The following is a 16,585-nucleotide window of genomic DNA, read 5'->3' on the forward strand; positions in this document are numbered from 1 at the left end:
TGGTTTCAGGATGCCACTTCATCATATAACAGATCTTTATATATTTAGCCCATTTCTAGCCATTCTATGTTTTTCCATTAATTTATCTATTCTTATACCAACAGTGCACTATTTTAATACCTATAGCCTTATAGTTATACTTTATAGTTAACTATATAGTTAACTTTCAAAGACCTACTAAGGGAAATACCCCTTCTTCTGCTATAAGAATACATCAATAAATACATGATAAATACAGAAGAAAATGCTACTGGAGAGCATTTATTCTTTCAGATAGACTTTATCTATTTTGATAAATTTTAAAAGATATTGTTGGTATTTTTTATCACAATTGCATTTATTTCTATAACACCTGCTGTTACTACAATATTGATTCAATCTGACAACATGTCTCTTAAGTAACTTATCCTTCAGTTATTTCTGTATGTAGGTAATTCACATCTCTTTTTCTTCTTTTATATTTTTAGTTGCTATTATAAATTGGGTTTCTTTCTCCCTCACTGTATTCTCTTACTGGTTAATGCCATTAGCTACCTGTTTGTCAGTTCTGACAGTTCTTTGGGTGATTCTCTTAGTCTTGACAGATAAGCAATTGTTTGATTTCTGCATAATTAAAATGTTATCTTCTCTGGAAGAAGAAAAATTCTTTATTTTTGCCTTTTTGCATAGGCAAATACCTATAAGCACAAAGAGGAAGGTTATTGATGTAAATGGAAACACTTCTAGCATTTCACTGTGGGCTGTTACTTCCTTAAGAACACTTCCATGTGTTAATAATAGTTTCCAAATATTGTAATATTAGGAATTAATGTTGAATTCTATCAAATGTTTCAGGGGCATCTATCAGGATGTTTACCTGACATTATTCCTTTGAGCTACTGACGCTGCTGAATTAGTCTAGCAGACCACCTTGCACACAGTAAATCTTACCTTCTTAGATTTTTCTCTTGCCCTAAAACAGTTTCCTAGGACTTCATTTTCATGTCTATTAGAACACCAGCAGTTTTTCAAGAATTCCTACTTTGCAGACCCCTCACATGTGAAAACTTAGCACCAGGTGCTTGTCCACATCTACCATGGCACCCATCGACTATGGCACCCATCAACCTGTCCATTCCTAGTGCCAGCTACTTCTCTGGCCAGGACTGAAGCTATCCACACATGCATTTTCCTATTTGATGCTAAGGCAAAAAGAACCCAGAAAGGCCTTTTGTCACTATTGTGGGGGCTTCTCTCTCTGACCTGGGCAGTCTCAGAGACCTTTTGGCAAACCAGAGTACAGGCACAGACCATGTAGTGGGGTCTCCTTGCCTTGAACCCTGCTCAGCTTCCCCTAGGAATTCCTCCTTGAGTTGTGTCTTATGTTCACGCCTCTCAGCCATTTGATGCCTTGTGCACAAAGAAGAGCCCATGCACCTGCCACCCCGACACTTACCTGGGGCCTTGAGTTCAGCATCAATGAAGGTGAGCAGCTCCTGGCAGATGCTGCAGTAGGGAACAGGCCAGGTCAGGAATCGGTGGTAGGTTCTGGCTGCTTTCAGAAGGAGATCTGAATCTGGTGGGAAGTGTGGCGTCTGGATGGAAAGGGAGCAGCAAGCAGAGAGGTCTGGGTATGAGACCTCATAGGTGAGAGAGAGCTCACTGGTATTCCAGAACAGACCCTGCTCCTTTCTGGAATATTCCACACAAGGTACACTCCTCCCGGCAGCAGTATGTCTCAGAATGAGACCAGAAAGAACCAGAAGTTATCCCTAGGGAGTGAGTTATAGAAGGGCAAGATGGCACCCAGGGGCACCTCTACTGCAGGGCCATGATTTCACCACACACAATACCCAATACATGAAAGCACCTCTCTGAAAAGCTGCCACCCTGGAGGTCATACTACATGGTGCCATTGCTGCCACTCATTTGGGGGAGTGGTCTTCAATCCCTATACAACCTGTATTTACTATCCTCGCTTGAGGCAAAGATCTGTGCTTCGAAGTGGATTGGCTCCCATGGTCCTTTGATGCCGCTGGTCTAGTGCTGCTCACACTGGGTGAACTATTAGGGTATAGAATGAGGTGGACCTCAAATCTCCCAGCAGGAGCTGTGTCATGGCTCGTGCATGGGCTGTGGACAGCAGACCTTCCACTGGAGCCTGGATACACCAGGCATTATGGGATCTGCATGGGGTTCTAGAGGGCTCTCAGAGTGGCTGCTCTGAAGCCATCAGAGGGCTGATACCTCTTTCAGGGTCCCGGCTTGACAGGTTCCCTCCGTGTTGTCTCTGGAGGTGTGAGGCCACCCCTCCCTGTCCCTTCCCAATTCCCCCAGCTGGCCCACCCTGGAACTTACGCAGAGGACAGTGGAGTAGAAGAGCAGGGCCAGGGGGGCCAGAAGGTCATAAGTGCCCTTCTCTTGGACCTGTGGATGGGACAGGAGAGAAGAGTGTGAGGCTCAGCACAGGTGCAGAATAGAGCAGTGCTCTCTTGCTCTGTACTTTCTTTTCTTTCTTTCTTACATGAAAGGCAATATAACCACAAGGCAAAAATTTGGGAAATGCAAGTTTAAAAAAAAAAAGCATCCCAATATCCCCCCTCTAAATGCAACCGCAGCTAATATCGCAATGCTTCTCCTAACACCATTTTTCTTTATGTATTTTCCTCCGGGAAACTTGATTGTAGTATGTGTATTTTTACTCCTACTGTTTTGGTTTTTTTTTTTTTTACCTATAATACTATAAATGAATTTCTGTTTGCTATATCACCTCTAAAAACACACGTTTCCCCTGTTCCTGGCTATGCATTTCCTTTTTATTTGTGTTGTAAATATTTTTTCAAATTTGTCTTTTTTTTTTTTGAAAATGACTTTTTAAAAAAATTTTTAAATTTATTTATGATAGTCACACAGAGAGAGAGAGAGAGAGAGAGAGAGAGAGAGAGAGGCAGAGACATAGGCAGAGGGAGAAGCAGGCTCCATGCACTGGGAGCCCAATGTGGGATTCGATCCCGGGTCTCCAGGATCGCGCCCTGGGCCAAAGGCAGGCACTAAACCGCTGCGCCACCCAGGAACCGCCCCCCCCCTTTTTTTTTTAAAGATTTTGTTTATTTATTTGAAAGAGAGAGAGAGAGAACATGCGAGCAGTGGGGAGAGGAAGAAGCAGGCTCCTTGCTGAGCAGGGACCCCGATGCAAGGCTTGATCCCAGGACCCCGGGATCATGACCTGACCGAAGGCAGATGCTTAACTGATTGAGCCACCCAGGCACCCCTGTTATGTGTTTTTTAATTTTATAGATTTTTCCCTTGATATCCCAATATTAGAAGTGTTCGTTTTTTTCCTTCATGGATTTTTGCTTTGGCAAGCGAGCATCCTGTAAATATTCCTACATCTCTTTTCTTCTTTTCTCTGAAGCTTCGTTTTCTTAAATGTAGATCTTTAATACACTTAGAATTCTTTTTTTTAAGATTTTATTTATTTATTTATTTACTCATAGACACACACAGAGAGAGGCAGAGACACAGGCAGAGGGAGAGGGAGAAGCAGGCTCCACGCAGGGAGCCCGACGTGGGACTCGATCCCAGGTCTCAAGGACCACACCCCAGGCTGCAGGCAGTGCCAAACCGCTGCGCCACCAGGGCTGCCCTACACTTAGAATTCTATCTGCTATATAGTATGCACTAGGAAACTTACTCTGAATTTTTCCAAATGTTTAGTCAATTTTCACTAAACCATGTAATAAATCTTACTGATGCAATTTTTTTGTATATTTAAATTTGTTCATACCTTTGGATAATACCCATCTTTTTATTACCTGCATAATATTTCTTCTGATAGGTTGCCATAATTTATTAGCTTCATTTTGGACATTTGAGATTATCTTCTTGCTGTTTTAGATGCTTTTGCAATGCACATCACTTTGTACGTGTTGCTTTTTTCTAGAACTGGGATTCTTTCTCTTGTTTAGAGTTCAAGAAGTGGGATCAATAGTTCAATGAGTATAAACACATTTCTAATCTTTAAAGCAAACTGCCAAGTTGCTTTCCAGAAGGACTGTGCCAATTTCAAAATGCCACAAATGTGAAAGCACTGGTTTCACTCTACCCTTCCCTGCATTTCTTGTTATTTATTTATTTATTTATTTATTTTTGCAAATTTGCTAGGCAAAAACTGTCTCATTATGGTTTTGATTTGCATTTGTTTTATTATAACCGAGGCAACATTTTTTCCATATTGGCTTACAAATTCTATTTGTTCCCTGATGCATCATCTCTTTGACACACCCACCACACTAGATACACACGTTTTTTTCAGAATTCTTTGGCCAAAATGCTACACGTCTCAGCCCATCCTGGAATTCATGGGGGCTGAAGAGACAGAGAAATCCCCACCATCTGTGCTGTGCTCTGCAGGCTCAAATGGAGAATTCTCCTTCTCTTTACCCTGAACAGATCATGTGTCTGATACACCTGCTGCTCAGGTCTCTTCTACAAACCCTCCCCTATTGTTACACGGTAGTTGATATTTGCATTTATGAGTTAAACACTCCAGAGGCAGTTTAGCTCTTCTGAGTTGGTCTGCTTGTGATCGGGTTATAACAGTACCCAGTAAACGGTGGTGAGCATCTTGATAAACCAAGACTTTCCAGGGACAGCTGAGAAAGTCACATGTTTTCCAACTCATCATGTATTTTTTAAAAAGGAAAAAAATAAAAACCACTTAAGAAGAGAATTCTTTACAAAAGACCCAGCATCCTCTTTAGGGACTCACAGGTGTTCTGGAATCCCAGCCCAGCTGAGCCTTAGACACACCCTTCTTCTTAGAAGGTCATAAAAGTCTATTTCTTATGGACCTGCCATTAGCAGGGTCTCAGTTTACCTTTCTAATCCATTTTCTCTTCTGTGTCAATTTTTATGGGTCTTTTTAAGAAAAGGAATATGGGAGAGAGCTTCCTCCCTCCTCTCTAATCAATACCTAGACTTACAAGCTATGTCTGTCTCAAGAAATGGCTTAAATGGGGCATCGGGGTGGCTCAGTTTGTTGAGCATCTGACTCTTGATTTTGGCTCAGGTCATGATCTCAGGGTCATGAGATCGAGCCTGGCATCGGGCTCTGTGCTGGGTGTGGAACCTGCTTAAGATTCTCTCTCTCTCTCTCTCTCTCTCTCCCCATCCCTCCCCCTGCTTGTGTTTGTTTGCACTCTCTCTAAAAAATTTTTAAAAAATTTTTTAAAAGGCAGCTTAAACTCAGAACCCTAGCTCAGGAATCTCACGAATCCTCGTCTTGTTATTGAAAGGACCGCAAGCCCTCCATAGAAACCTTCAATCCACAAGCACCACTAGTACAGAAAACTCAGGGTGGGGGGTCCCAGTGCCTTTACTAAGCTCCACGCTGGAGCGGGCACCCCAGAACTGATGCTCCACGGGGACCTTTCCCCTTGACTCCTCAAGCCCTGGCCGGCCCTCACCTCTCGGGTTTTCTGCAGGATCTGCTCCAGGAGGATGAGGAAATGGCCCGGGTCCCTGCTGACCAGCTCCTGCAGGCTCCAGCAGTTGAGACACAGGCCAGCTGGAAAGGCAGAGGACAGGTGAGCGTTCAGTGTAGGTCTGGGGCGGGGGGTGGGAGTCCCCGGGGCTACACAGGGGCTCTCTTTTCCAAGGTAGGAGTCTGAGAACCCTCTAGATCAGCCGTCAACACTGTCATGCCTCATCAAGACAAGTTTCTGATTCCTGCAGAGAGTGGGCTCAAGAGATATAGAGACGGGCCCGATCCCCATTCGAGGCCACGGGTCTTCCACAACCACCTCTTGCCCTGGCTTCCTACGGGGGGTGCCGGAACCTGCACGGTGCCTGAAGGAGGGCAGGGGCAGAGAGTGCTGGAGAACAAGCATAGGAGCCACAGCAAGCTCTGCCCCAGGAAGCAAGCCCAGGTGTCTGCCTGCCTGTGGGACTTTCCAGGACTGCCTGGCCGGGGAGCCCAGGCAGGGGGAAGCCACATCCGTCTGTCTTCTGGAAGCCAGAGTGGGTACTTTGCCCTTCTAGAACTTTCCCAGACTTTCTCACTTTGTTGGTCTCTATTTCCCTGCAGCCAGTAAGGGGAAGCCCTTAGAAACTAGCGGGGTGGTCATGGAGGCCTGTGTGTGCGTGCGTGTGCACACACACATGTGAGTAGTGCACGTGAGAGCATTTGGGGTGGAAGTGAACTGGCCAGGAGTTTCGTGTGGACACAGGTTTTTGTAAAACTGGCCAAAGTCAGATATTTTTGTCTTCTCTTACATACCAATGGCCGCCCTCAATTCTACATGCTTAGGCTCCGTCAAAACCCAGGCAGGAAGCAAACTACCATTGACTGACCACCCACTGTGTGTCAGTAAGGTGCTAGGTGCTCACACACACTCCCCTGAGTCTCCCAACCAGTGCCTCCTGCTGTCACTACTCTGTTGCTACTCTACTCTTGACTTTACAAGGCAGGTAGGGTCCTGAGAGGTTAAATGACTTGCATGAGGTGGCAGCAGCCAGTGAGAGATGGTTTTAATCCAGATCTGTTTAATCCCAAAAAGCAAGGAAAGCCTCTTGGAGGAGGGGACACATGGGCTGAGACTTGCATGAGAAGGAGCCAGCTATGTGCCCCTTCTGAGGGAAGAATTGCAGGCAGCAAGTGCAAAGGTCCTGTGGTAGGAAGGCACCACGTATGTTCAAGGAGCCATGGCTAGCTATCTCCTGGACTACTTAGGGAGGCGAGTGAGATATGGGATGTGAAACGTCTTATAAGCCTGAGAAATTATTACAAGTAGGCACCAGTCTTCAGAGAGACAATCGCTCCAGCCCTGCAGATGAGCCTGTTTCTCAGTCCCAGGGAACACATCACACGGAAGCCTCCTGCTCCCTGAAGCTCGGTTGAGATTCCCCGCTGTCCTACAGGGGAAAATAGGGGATGCAGCTCTGGAAGGAACTAAAAACCAGGTAAACAGAATTCTGGGGAGAGCTATCTATGGGTTCCTAGCTGTTCTTCTGGAATCAGCCATTGTGGGGTTTCTAAGCAGGATCGATACCTTCTCTGAGGAGTTGTGCTTCTGGCAAAGAGAAAGAGACTCAGCCATGAGGAGGAGGAAGAAGTCAGGGGACAAGAGACAAAGGACTCCACGTTGAGGGCCCGCCCACCCGCCAGCAGGTGCTGTGCCCGCGGGAGGCCTGCCCAGGTGGGGTCTTGCACAGTCACGTACTCAGGGGATGGAACCCAAAGCTGCCAGCCCCTGGGCGTTGTTGGGTGCCCTGTGCCCCAGCCCTGCTCCCCGCTCCCCCAGACCTACCGGACCAGGAGGTAGAGCAGCGGCTGAGGCTGAGCCCATGTAGGCAGCGCTCCAGGGCATGCTGGATGCGGTCCTCCGTGCACGTCGTGGCCCCTGGCTGCATCCTGAGTCATCGCCTGCAGGCGGGGAGTGGAGGGGACAGACGCCGGTCAGCCTGGACAGCCCTGGGCTCGGGGAGCAGCTGGCCTCGTGGAGCACACGGCCCCGGCGCAGTCAGCCCTGTAGTCGCGGAGGCTGCCAGGTGACGGGGTCCCTGCGAGGGCCCGGCAGTAGGCAGACGGCAGCAGGCAGCAGGGCTCTGTGGGAAAACTCAGCATCACCAGGAGAGGGAGGATTTTTCTGAAGCCCCAGGCCCAGGGATGGGCAGGGAGAAGGCTGCACCAGGTCGGCCGGGTGCTCCAGGCCTTCACACAGCCCCCATGCCCATCCCACCTCGCCCTCGGCTTGGATGCCCAGGCCTCGGGCACTTGCTCCTTCTCTGCCCTCCCCTCCACTCTTGCCACCCGTCTTCCTTTTCCTCGAGGGCTGGCAGTGTCCCTAGGCATCAAAGACCTCGTGTGGTCCGCTCCCCCCTTGTCCTACCAAGGAGGGACCCGGAGGGCCGCGGGGAAGGGGCGTTAGGAAAAGCTGTGGCACCAGCTGGGGAGCCAGGAGAGGTGCCGCGCTCTGAGAGCTGCCACCAGGCCAGCCCAGCTTCTTAGCTCCATGTGGGGGCTCCCGGGGTACATGGTTCAGCACCGTGGACAAACCTGGCTTCTGCCGGCGACAGACTCGGACTCGGAGCATGACTCCGATCGTGGTGAGCAGTGTGACTTCCAGCAAGTGTTCTTTTCCGAGCCTCAGTCTACTCCTCTGGGAAATGGGGATAACACAGTACTGACCCCAGAGGGCTGTTGGGGAGAATGCCAGAGTGGCTGTGTGCCCCATGTGCTCCCAAGGCGCGAAAGCCAGCCCGCTCCAGGCCCCGGGGACACTCGCCCGCTCCCGCGTCCGCCCCTGCCCCGGGCAGGCCCTGCCACTGGCCCCGTCGTGCCAGGTCCTGGAGGGATGCCAAGGAAGCAACAGTCCAGCTCCGTGGAACCGGGGACAGTCCCGGAAACCAGAAGCAGAAGCATGGAGCCCTGGGCTGAGCCATGCAAATGACATGCAAAACTGGGACATCCTAGCGTCGCCCCAGCGGCATGACTGTAAGCCTGGGCTCCCGGAGACCCCACGTAGGCAAATCCTCCTACTTCCCCAGCCTGGGAGGAACTGCAAGCCCTTTGTAAGCTGTCTGGCATCACCCCGCTTCAGTGATGTCCCCCGCCATCAGAGGCTTCTGGGCCCATGCCTTGCCTGGATGTGCCAGTGTGCAGCATGGACACGCATCCTGGGAATGGACCCTCGTGATAAGGCCTTGGCCGCCTGCCTTCGGCGGCAGCCCCCAAATGAGACCCTCCCCAGCTTAGCCTTTCTAGACTCGGAGCTATAACCACCTGCTGGAAGAGCCAGGAGATCAGGCTCCTTCAAAAAGATGAATTTGGGGCATGGACGGTTGGTCCAGATGGCATCAAAGGGCCCCCTCTGCCCCGCAGGCTGATTTCTCCGTGTTAGCCCCAGCGTGGGTTCCTGGAGGGAGCTCAGAGGTTAGCCCCCCACCCCTTCAAGTGCTTCATTTCCCAGAAGGGGCAGCTGAGACCCCGAGACGGTAAGGGGCAGCCCAGGGGTGGGCATCCCGCTGGGAGAGCCCACACAGCTGTAACCAGACAACGGTATCAAGCAGGACAACATCTGTGTTCCCAAATTGCAGCCAAGGCCCAACTCTGAGGACAGAAGGTGCTCAAGGATCCACCTGCTAATGTTCTAAGAGTCACGGTGGGCTGGCAGGGGTGGGGGCCTCGCTGGCAGGTGTCCATCCCCACTCAGCCAGCTGCCCACCCACCCCCACCGAGACGAGAAGACTGGGGAAGACATGAGAGCTTGTCAAGCATTCCAGAGGGCTCTCCCTTCTCTCCCAAAGCCAAGGGGGGGGGGTGCTTTAAGAGAGTCCCCTATTCAGACCCAATGCCTGCCAGCTGGGGGATGCTGCCATTTTGGGTCACAATACTCTCCACAGCCAGCACACTTGCTCCCGTGCTAACCGGGAGCCATGGTAGGATTGAGAGCAAGAGCAGAGTGGGCAACGGCATGCAGGCCCAGTGCCGGAGGAGGACATATGAACTCCTTGTGCAGAAAGGGAGGAGTGGGAATTAGCCACATAAGCCGGACTACAGCTGTTTGGTTGACACTTGACCCTGGAGGGGTCATTCTAGCGGGGTGAGGGATCATCAGCAGTAAGAGGCTGAAGGATGGGTCACCTCTGGGAGAAACTGGATGGAGGGGGACAGGGTAATCTGTGGCAGAGAGGAGTTCCCCTCCACCTGAGGTCACACAGCAAAGAAGTGGCAAAGCCAGGACCAAACCCAGGGAGTCTGGTCTTAACCAGACACAGTCAGATGCCAGTTACCAGGACAACACCACCAGTTGGTGTTTTCACCCCTAAGACCACAGACTCAATAAACTGTAACATGATCTTGCTTCAAGAGACCTACCTTCTCAGTTGCTACGACCTTGAGCCCACCATGCCTGTCTACACCAGCTGCCTGCCCTCCAGAGAGGGGATCAGGACCCACAGAGGCACTCTAGTGGCTGAACTGGGCCGTCTCTAGCCTGGGCAAGGGCTGAGCCACACCAACTGGGTTGAAAGTCTCCTCCACCCAGCCCCTGCTGCAAGGGACAATTGGGTTGTGTCACAGGGCAGGAATAAGTCATCCGCCCTATTGCGTCCCACTGTAAACACAAGATGCAAATGAACATTTCAGCCAACACTGCTTCTGTTGTACCCCCTGTTCTTAGGAGGTCAACACACGGGGCAGCTATGAGCAGGCTTCGCAGCACCCCTCCCACACCTGCTGGCCCATACTCCTCTCCTCCTCCAGGCCTCTGAGCCTCCCATCTCTTGGCCTCAGTGTCCCTGGCTATTCATTGAAGACCATCAGGGCCTTCTCCATGGATGGGCCAGAGGCACTGGGCACTGGGCAAGGCTCCTGCTGTTCCAGCCCCCCTGGCATCCTGACACCATCTGAGTTGGCCCCAAGCAGGACCTGCCCAAGGCACTGGGCCTTGGGAACCAAAGGGAGGTGGGAGCCCAGTCCAGATCCTCAGCTAACCTGCCCTAGGGTTAGCCCTGCACACCGTGGTTCACCACCTGGACCTCTGGCATTTCTGTGGGATGAGTCAGTCGTCAGCCGTTTCTTGTGACTTGTCAGCAGAACCCCCAGTGGCTTTGGGGTGGAGATGAAGGGGGAAGAAGGTGGCACTCCCTCCCTCCCCAAGGATGATTTCAGAAAGACTTGGCAGGCGAGGCCTGGCTGCCCGGGGCTACCTTGCTGAGAGGAGCATCTGTTGTGAAATTCCAGCTGCTGCCCGGAATGGGAATGCCCCTCCCCCATGGTGGGGTCGTGTTGAAATATTGGACAGCTGGGCTTTGCCGCCACCTCCAAGTTCCTCTTCCTGAGCCAGTAAGGGTGAGTCCTTATTGGGGACCCTGAGCACAGCAGGGAGAACTGCAGTTGAGGGGGGCGGTGACCCCAGAGGGCACAAAAGGAGACCTCCTCTTCACATGCTGACCTGAGCCCATGATGCAAAACAAGGTCATCTTCCCAAAGGTACAGAACTAGTCAAAGGTCAGCCTGGATCCAGCTTCCTTGGGGCAGCCCCCCCAGGGGGACAGGGACTGGAGGCTTCTTTACTCGGGGATTTCTCAAACCTTGTGGAATGGCAGAGGTAGTGGGCCTACGGCCTACATGTCACAGGAGGAGAAGCATGTACCTCCAGACTCTGGCAGGCTCCTGCACAGCTTCCCTGATGTTCTGGAATATTCTAGGCCCATGCTTTGAAGCCTCAGCTCCACAGGTGGAAAAAGAGAGGCTGACCCTCATCACCACCAGCTTTGGCCCTGCGTCACTCCTCCCTCTGCCCCTTCCTACCGTCCCCTGTGGTTTGACTTCCCGTCCCTGGCCCACTCTCCTCCATGAGACTCTTCCAAGGCAGAACCTCTACTATGACCTAATTTTAAAATTTCTCACCATCAAAGCAGGAAAGATACACCTGAAACCAAAGATACTGAGGTAAAAAAGGGGTGAGAAGGAGAGGGGAATGAGATGGGGGTGATGAGGACGGGCAACGCTCCTTTGGAGCTAATTTTATGTATCCCTTTGACACTCAGAACCATAGCAAGATTTTACATACCCCAAGTATGTAACTCAAGTCACACCATAACTTAAATCAACTAGGATTTAAGGTGCAGGGGGTGTGTTGTGTGTGTGACAAAAATACAAACAAATTCACCCAATGAGTCACATAACCATATTTAAAGGGATGGGAAGTGAAAGAATTAAGCAGAGGAACTTTGGAAAATAGTATTTTGACTGGATAACGTAAGGCTAAAGACAAAAAGAACTATATGCAAACACTATTTTCTAATTATTAAATCTGTATGTCATAGGGATCCAGAGACTTGTGTGCTTGCTACAACTAAGCAAATAAGTAAATATATCACAGGTAATGAGAGCCAGCTTCTCACTGTTGGAGAAAGACATTATAAATAAGGAATGTGGGAAATCTAGAATGAACCGCCTTGTTGGACTGGCATTGGAGAAATCAGCATGAACTCGTGGTTTTTAATGTATTTACATAGAGATACACACAAAACTAAAAAAGTTGTGTGTATGCTTGCATTAAAATGCATATATATTTTTTCTCGCTAGGCCCGGAGAGCCAGGAAATGACATCCCAGTAGCAATGAGCACACCTAGTGCCAGGTCTTCATTTCTAAGGACCATTCTCCACTCATAGGAACCAGGGCTCCTCACAGAAATGGTTGATTCCAGGACCGGGGCTGGAAATATATAAGATGAGCCTGGAACATCTTATAGTGCCAGAAAATAAGTCATTCCTTGAAAAGGGACAAGGGTGTCAGAAGGATATGGGAGCCAGCTTGAAGGAGCTCCCAATGGCCAAAGCCAGGACAATTTTAATAACAAAATAAATCATGAAAGTGTTGGATTATAATTTGTAGGATGAAATAAATACCCATGAGTTTATACTAATGTTATAAATGGAAGGAAAAAACAAATGGAAGAGAAGGAACAGATCTTCTTTATGAAAGAATAGCAGTTAATGAAGGTGGATAGAATGAGAGAAATACAAAATCACCATGAGGCCAAAATACCACAGCAATAGCTGTCCTCAGGATGGATGTTAAAATCTGTGGATGAGAATCTGAGAGGAGACAGGATATTTGCAGTCATTGAGTGTTTCTTCCAAGAGATTAATTGATTACAAGGGAAAAATAATAACTGCAGAGTGGAGAAACCCAGCACCACCCTAACCTCATAATCAGAGCCAATATTACCAATAATAAGATGTCAGGATCATGTATCCCCTGCTATGATGCACTTCTGCAGGATTCTTACCAAGAGAGTACAACCACAATCGAACCATGAGAAAACATTCTGTAACATAACTGGCCAGTTCTCACCAGAATGAACGTCAAGGTCATAAAAGATAAAGAAAGACTGAGGAACTGCCACAGATAGGAGAAACTGAGGAGACATAAAAACTAGATACAATGTGGGATCCTGGATGGGATTCTGGAACTAAAAGAAGACATTGGGGGTTGTGGGGGTCAGGGAGAGATGGCTAAAATCCAAGGAAGGTGCACAGTGTAGTGAGGAGTATTGTACCAACGATCACATCCTGGTTTTGGTAACTGCACCAAGTCACGTGAGTTGCTAACATTAGGGGAAGCCGGGTGTATGGTCTACATGGTTCTAAGACCCTTTGGAGAGCCCTGCATAGCCTTTGAATAGCCTTCCAGTTGGTTGTTCAATGCTTTGCTGTCCTTCATGACCATGTTTCAAGTCCCCATGTCATGGATGGTCAGAGTTCCTAGTTACTGGTGGGTGGGACCATGCAGGGTTAGCTGCCTCCCCCCCAATCCAATGGTTCTCAACTGGGGTGGAGAATCTCTGGGGCTCTTGGAGGGTCTCTGAGAGCTCTATGTGAAAATAGCTAAACTGTGTTTTCATTTTGATGGCAATCTAGAAGCCAGTAGTGAGGGTATTTTGGAATATGTTGATGACACCTATGGGAAAATGTGACCATAAAAAGTAGGTGCCTGGTTTGCATTTGTGTCTATCACCTAAAAGGACAGGGCACAGCAGGTGTGTTCTGGAGGTCTACTAGAGCTCAAGGCTGAATACAATGAGTTCATGGAAAATGCTTAGCAAAAGGAGAAAACCTTACACGAGCTGAAGAGACACCAGAATATAAATTAATGGAAAATGTTTCTTAAAAGTGCTTGGCACATAATAAGCATTCAGTAAATGCTATCTATTAGCTATCAGCGTGCTTTCCTCACACAAACAATTCCATGGCCAAAGTCCAGAGAGCTTTGAGCCTGGGCCAAGAAATAAAACCCTCCCTGGGTGATTCTGACACAGTCAGGCTTGAAAAGTAATGTTTTCTATTTTTCTCAAAGACACACACATACTAGACTAGATGAGAAGGAAAGCATTCTGGAGACCAGCTAGTGCAAACTTCCCATTCCATGGAGGCTCTGGGCGGTGAAGCCTTGCTCACATTGGAAAGTGGTAAGTTTATTGCTAGATCTGAACCTAGAACCCAGGGGAGTCACGGCACCCTCTTGCCTAGGTGGACACCAATCCCTGCTGCCCATCAGTGAGACATCGGCTCCTCCCCTGAAGCTTATTTCTGGATTTTTTTTCTACTTTTCTTCTGGAGTTATCAGTTTTTCAACTCCTTCATGTGTCAACATTGTGAATTTAGGCTTTCTGACACTATCATTCATTTTAATGCAAATTTAAATTTTGTTTTAAAGATTGTATTTATTTATTCACAAGAAACCCAGAGAGAGAGGCAGAGACACAGGCAGAGGGAGAAGCAGCCTCCCTGCGGGGAGCCCGATGCAGGATTCAATCCCAAGACCCCGGGGTCACGTCCTGAGCTGAAGGCAGATGCTCAACTGCTGAGCCACCCAGGAGTCCCAAGACTTAAAATTTTTTTAGCAAGGATCTAAGTCTAGGATTTCTACATAATTAAAAAAAATTCTTTCTGAGCCTATAATTTTAAGTCCCACTCTTCATCTAAATGTTGTAAAATTACATTTTCTTTTAAAATACAGATCTAGATTGGGTTTGTATTAGATATTTTTATACTATATCACAATTCTTTAAATAATTCTTGTTGATGTTCACAGGAAATGTAAATAACTATGAAAATGGCAGTGTTGGGGGGGCAGCAGCTTTAAGTTTGATTTACTTCGTTGCTTGCTGTTTATTTTTTTGTTTGTTTCCTTATTTTTATACTATGTCACCCGTAGTTATGAGTTCTTTATTTTGATTCATTTCTTGCTCAGCTGGAGCATTTCAAGTAACTTCAGGATGAGCGTGTAAGATAGTTTATGTCTCTCTATGTGACTTTATATGTCATCTCATTTCATTCATTGAGGCTCTCGATGAATTCTACCTTTGCCAATTAAAGAGTTCGCATAATTCATATTTTTTCACCTTCAAAATATTTATAGCAACCCAAAATAATCAACAAAAAAAAAATGAGTACCACGAAGGTACGGTGGTGTGGTACAAAGACAGAAATTTGGTACAAGATAGAAATTAATATTGTTCAGTTTATATGAATAAAAAACAGAAATTGCATTGGAAAAAAAGACCTCTCCCATAATAGCAAGAAAAAATAGTAAGAGAAAAATAAGCTTTAAAAATATGCCAGATTTTGGGACACCTGGGTGGCTCAGTGGTTGAGTGTCTGCCTTGGGCTCAGGGCGTGATCCTGGGGTTCTGGGACCGAGTCCCACATCAGGCTCCCCTCAAGGAGTCTGCTTCTCCCTCTGCCTGTGTCTCTGCCTCTCTCTGTGTGTCTCTCATGAACAAATAAATAAAATCTTTAAAAACTACATGCAACATTTTAATGAAATAAAACTTTTGAGGGACACAAACGAAGGCAAATAAATGGAAATACATATCCTCTTATGAGATAGGAATATTCAATATCAAAGAATTGATTCAAAATGGATCAGAACCTCAATGTAAAGAGCTTCAATGATAAAATTCTCAGAAGAAAACATAAGAGAAAGACTTCCTCACACCAGATTTGTCAGTGACTTCTTGGCTATGACACCAGAAGCATAGGCAACACAATAAAAACAGATAAGGTGGACTTACGTCAAAATCTAAAATTCTGCACATCACAGTCAATAGAGTAAAAAGGTAACCTAGAGAGTGGTAGAAAATATTTGCCAATCATATACCTGATAAGGAGTCAATATCCAGAATATATAATGAACTCCTATGACTCAAGAACAGCAAACAGTTTGAAAAATGGACAAAGGATTTGAATAAACATTGCTCCAAAGAAGACCTATAGATGGCCAAGAGCACGTGAGAAGATGCTCAACATCACTAATCAACAGGGAAATGCAAATCAAAACCACAATGAGAGGGGCGCCTGGGTGGCTCAGCCAGTTAAGCATCTGCCTTTGGCTCAGGTCACGATCTCAGGGTCCTGGGATTGAGCCCCATGTCTGTCAGGCTCCCTGCTCAGTGTGCAGGGGGGCTGCTAGGGGGGTGTCTGCTTCTCCCTCTCCCTCTGCGCCTCCCCACCCCCCATTTGTGTATGCTCTCCCTCTTCCTCTCTCAAATAAATAAAAACATCTTTAAATAAAAAAACACAATGAGATACCACTTCACACCCATTAAGGCGGCTGTCATAAACAAAACAAAACAAAAAAGAAGTGTTAGTAAGGATGAGAGAAATGGGAACCCTTGTGCCCTGTTGCTGGGGATATGAAATGGTGCTGGTGATTTCCCCAAAAATTAAAAATAGAATTACCAAATGATCCAGCAATTCCACTTCTGAGTCTATATATCCAGAAGAACTGAAAGCAGGGACTTGAATAGGTCTTGTACGTCCACATTCATGGCATCATCTTCACAACGGCCAAAAGGCAGGAGGAAACCCATGTCCATGGGCAGGCGAAGGGATACACATGAGGCAGTATGTACACAGATAGGGTCTTTATTGGCCTTAAAAATTAAGGAAATCCTGTCACATGCTCTGACACGGATAAACCTTGTGATCACTGTGCTGCGTGAAATAAGGCAGCGGCAAAAAGAAAGATCCTGCACGTACTCGAGGTACCCAGAGGAGGGAAATTCACAGGGACAAGGAGCTGGATG

General features: G+C 47.7%; 1 protein-coding gene across 2 annotated transcripts in view; it reads right to left on the reverse strand.

Annotated features, from left to right (window-relative positions):
• Positions 1-16,585, reverse strand: part of PIK3R5 (phosphoinositide-3-kinase regulatory subunit 5) — a 67,945-nt gene that overhangs the window by 17,270 nt on the left and 34,090 nt on the right. For both annotated transcript variants that reach the window (XM_072730339.1, XM_072730338.1), the window contains exons 2-5: positions 7,290-7,405; positions 5,448-5,548; positions 2,338-2,406; positions 1,436-1,574 (exon numbers count right to left, since the gene is read on the reverse strand). In XM_072730339.1, the coding sequence (XP_072586440.1) occupies positions 1,436-1,574; positions 2,338-2,406; positions 5,448-5,548; positions 7,290-7,392 (412 nt within the window). In that variant the 5' untranslated portion in view covers positions 7,393-7,405. The remainder of the gene's footprint in view (positions 1-1,435; positions 1,575-2,337; positions 2,407-5,447; positions 5,549-7,289; positions 7,406-16,585) is intronic.

The sequence above is a fragment of the Vulpes vulpes genome, chromosome 12 (genome assembly GCF_048418805.1).
Source record: "Vulpes vulpes isolate BD-2025 chromosome 12, VulVul3, whole genome shotgun sequence".
In the NCBI taxonomy this organism is placed as follows: Eukaryota; Metazoa; Chordata; class Mammalia; order Carnivora; family Canidae; genus Vulpes; species Vulpes vulpes.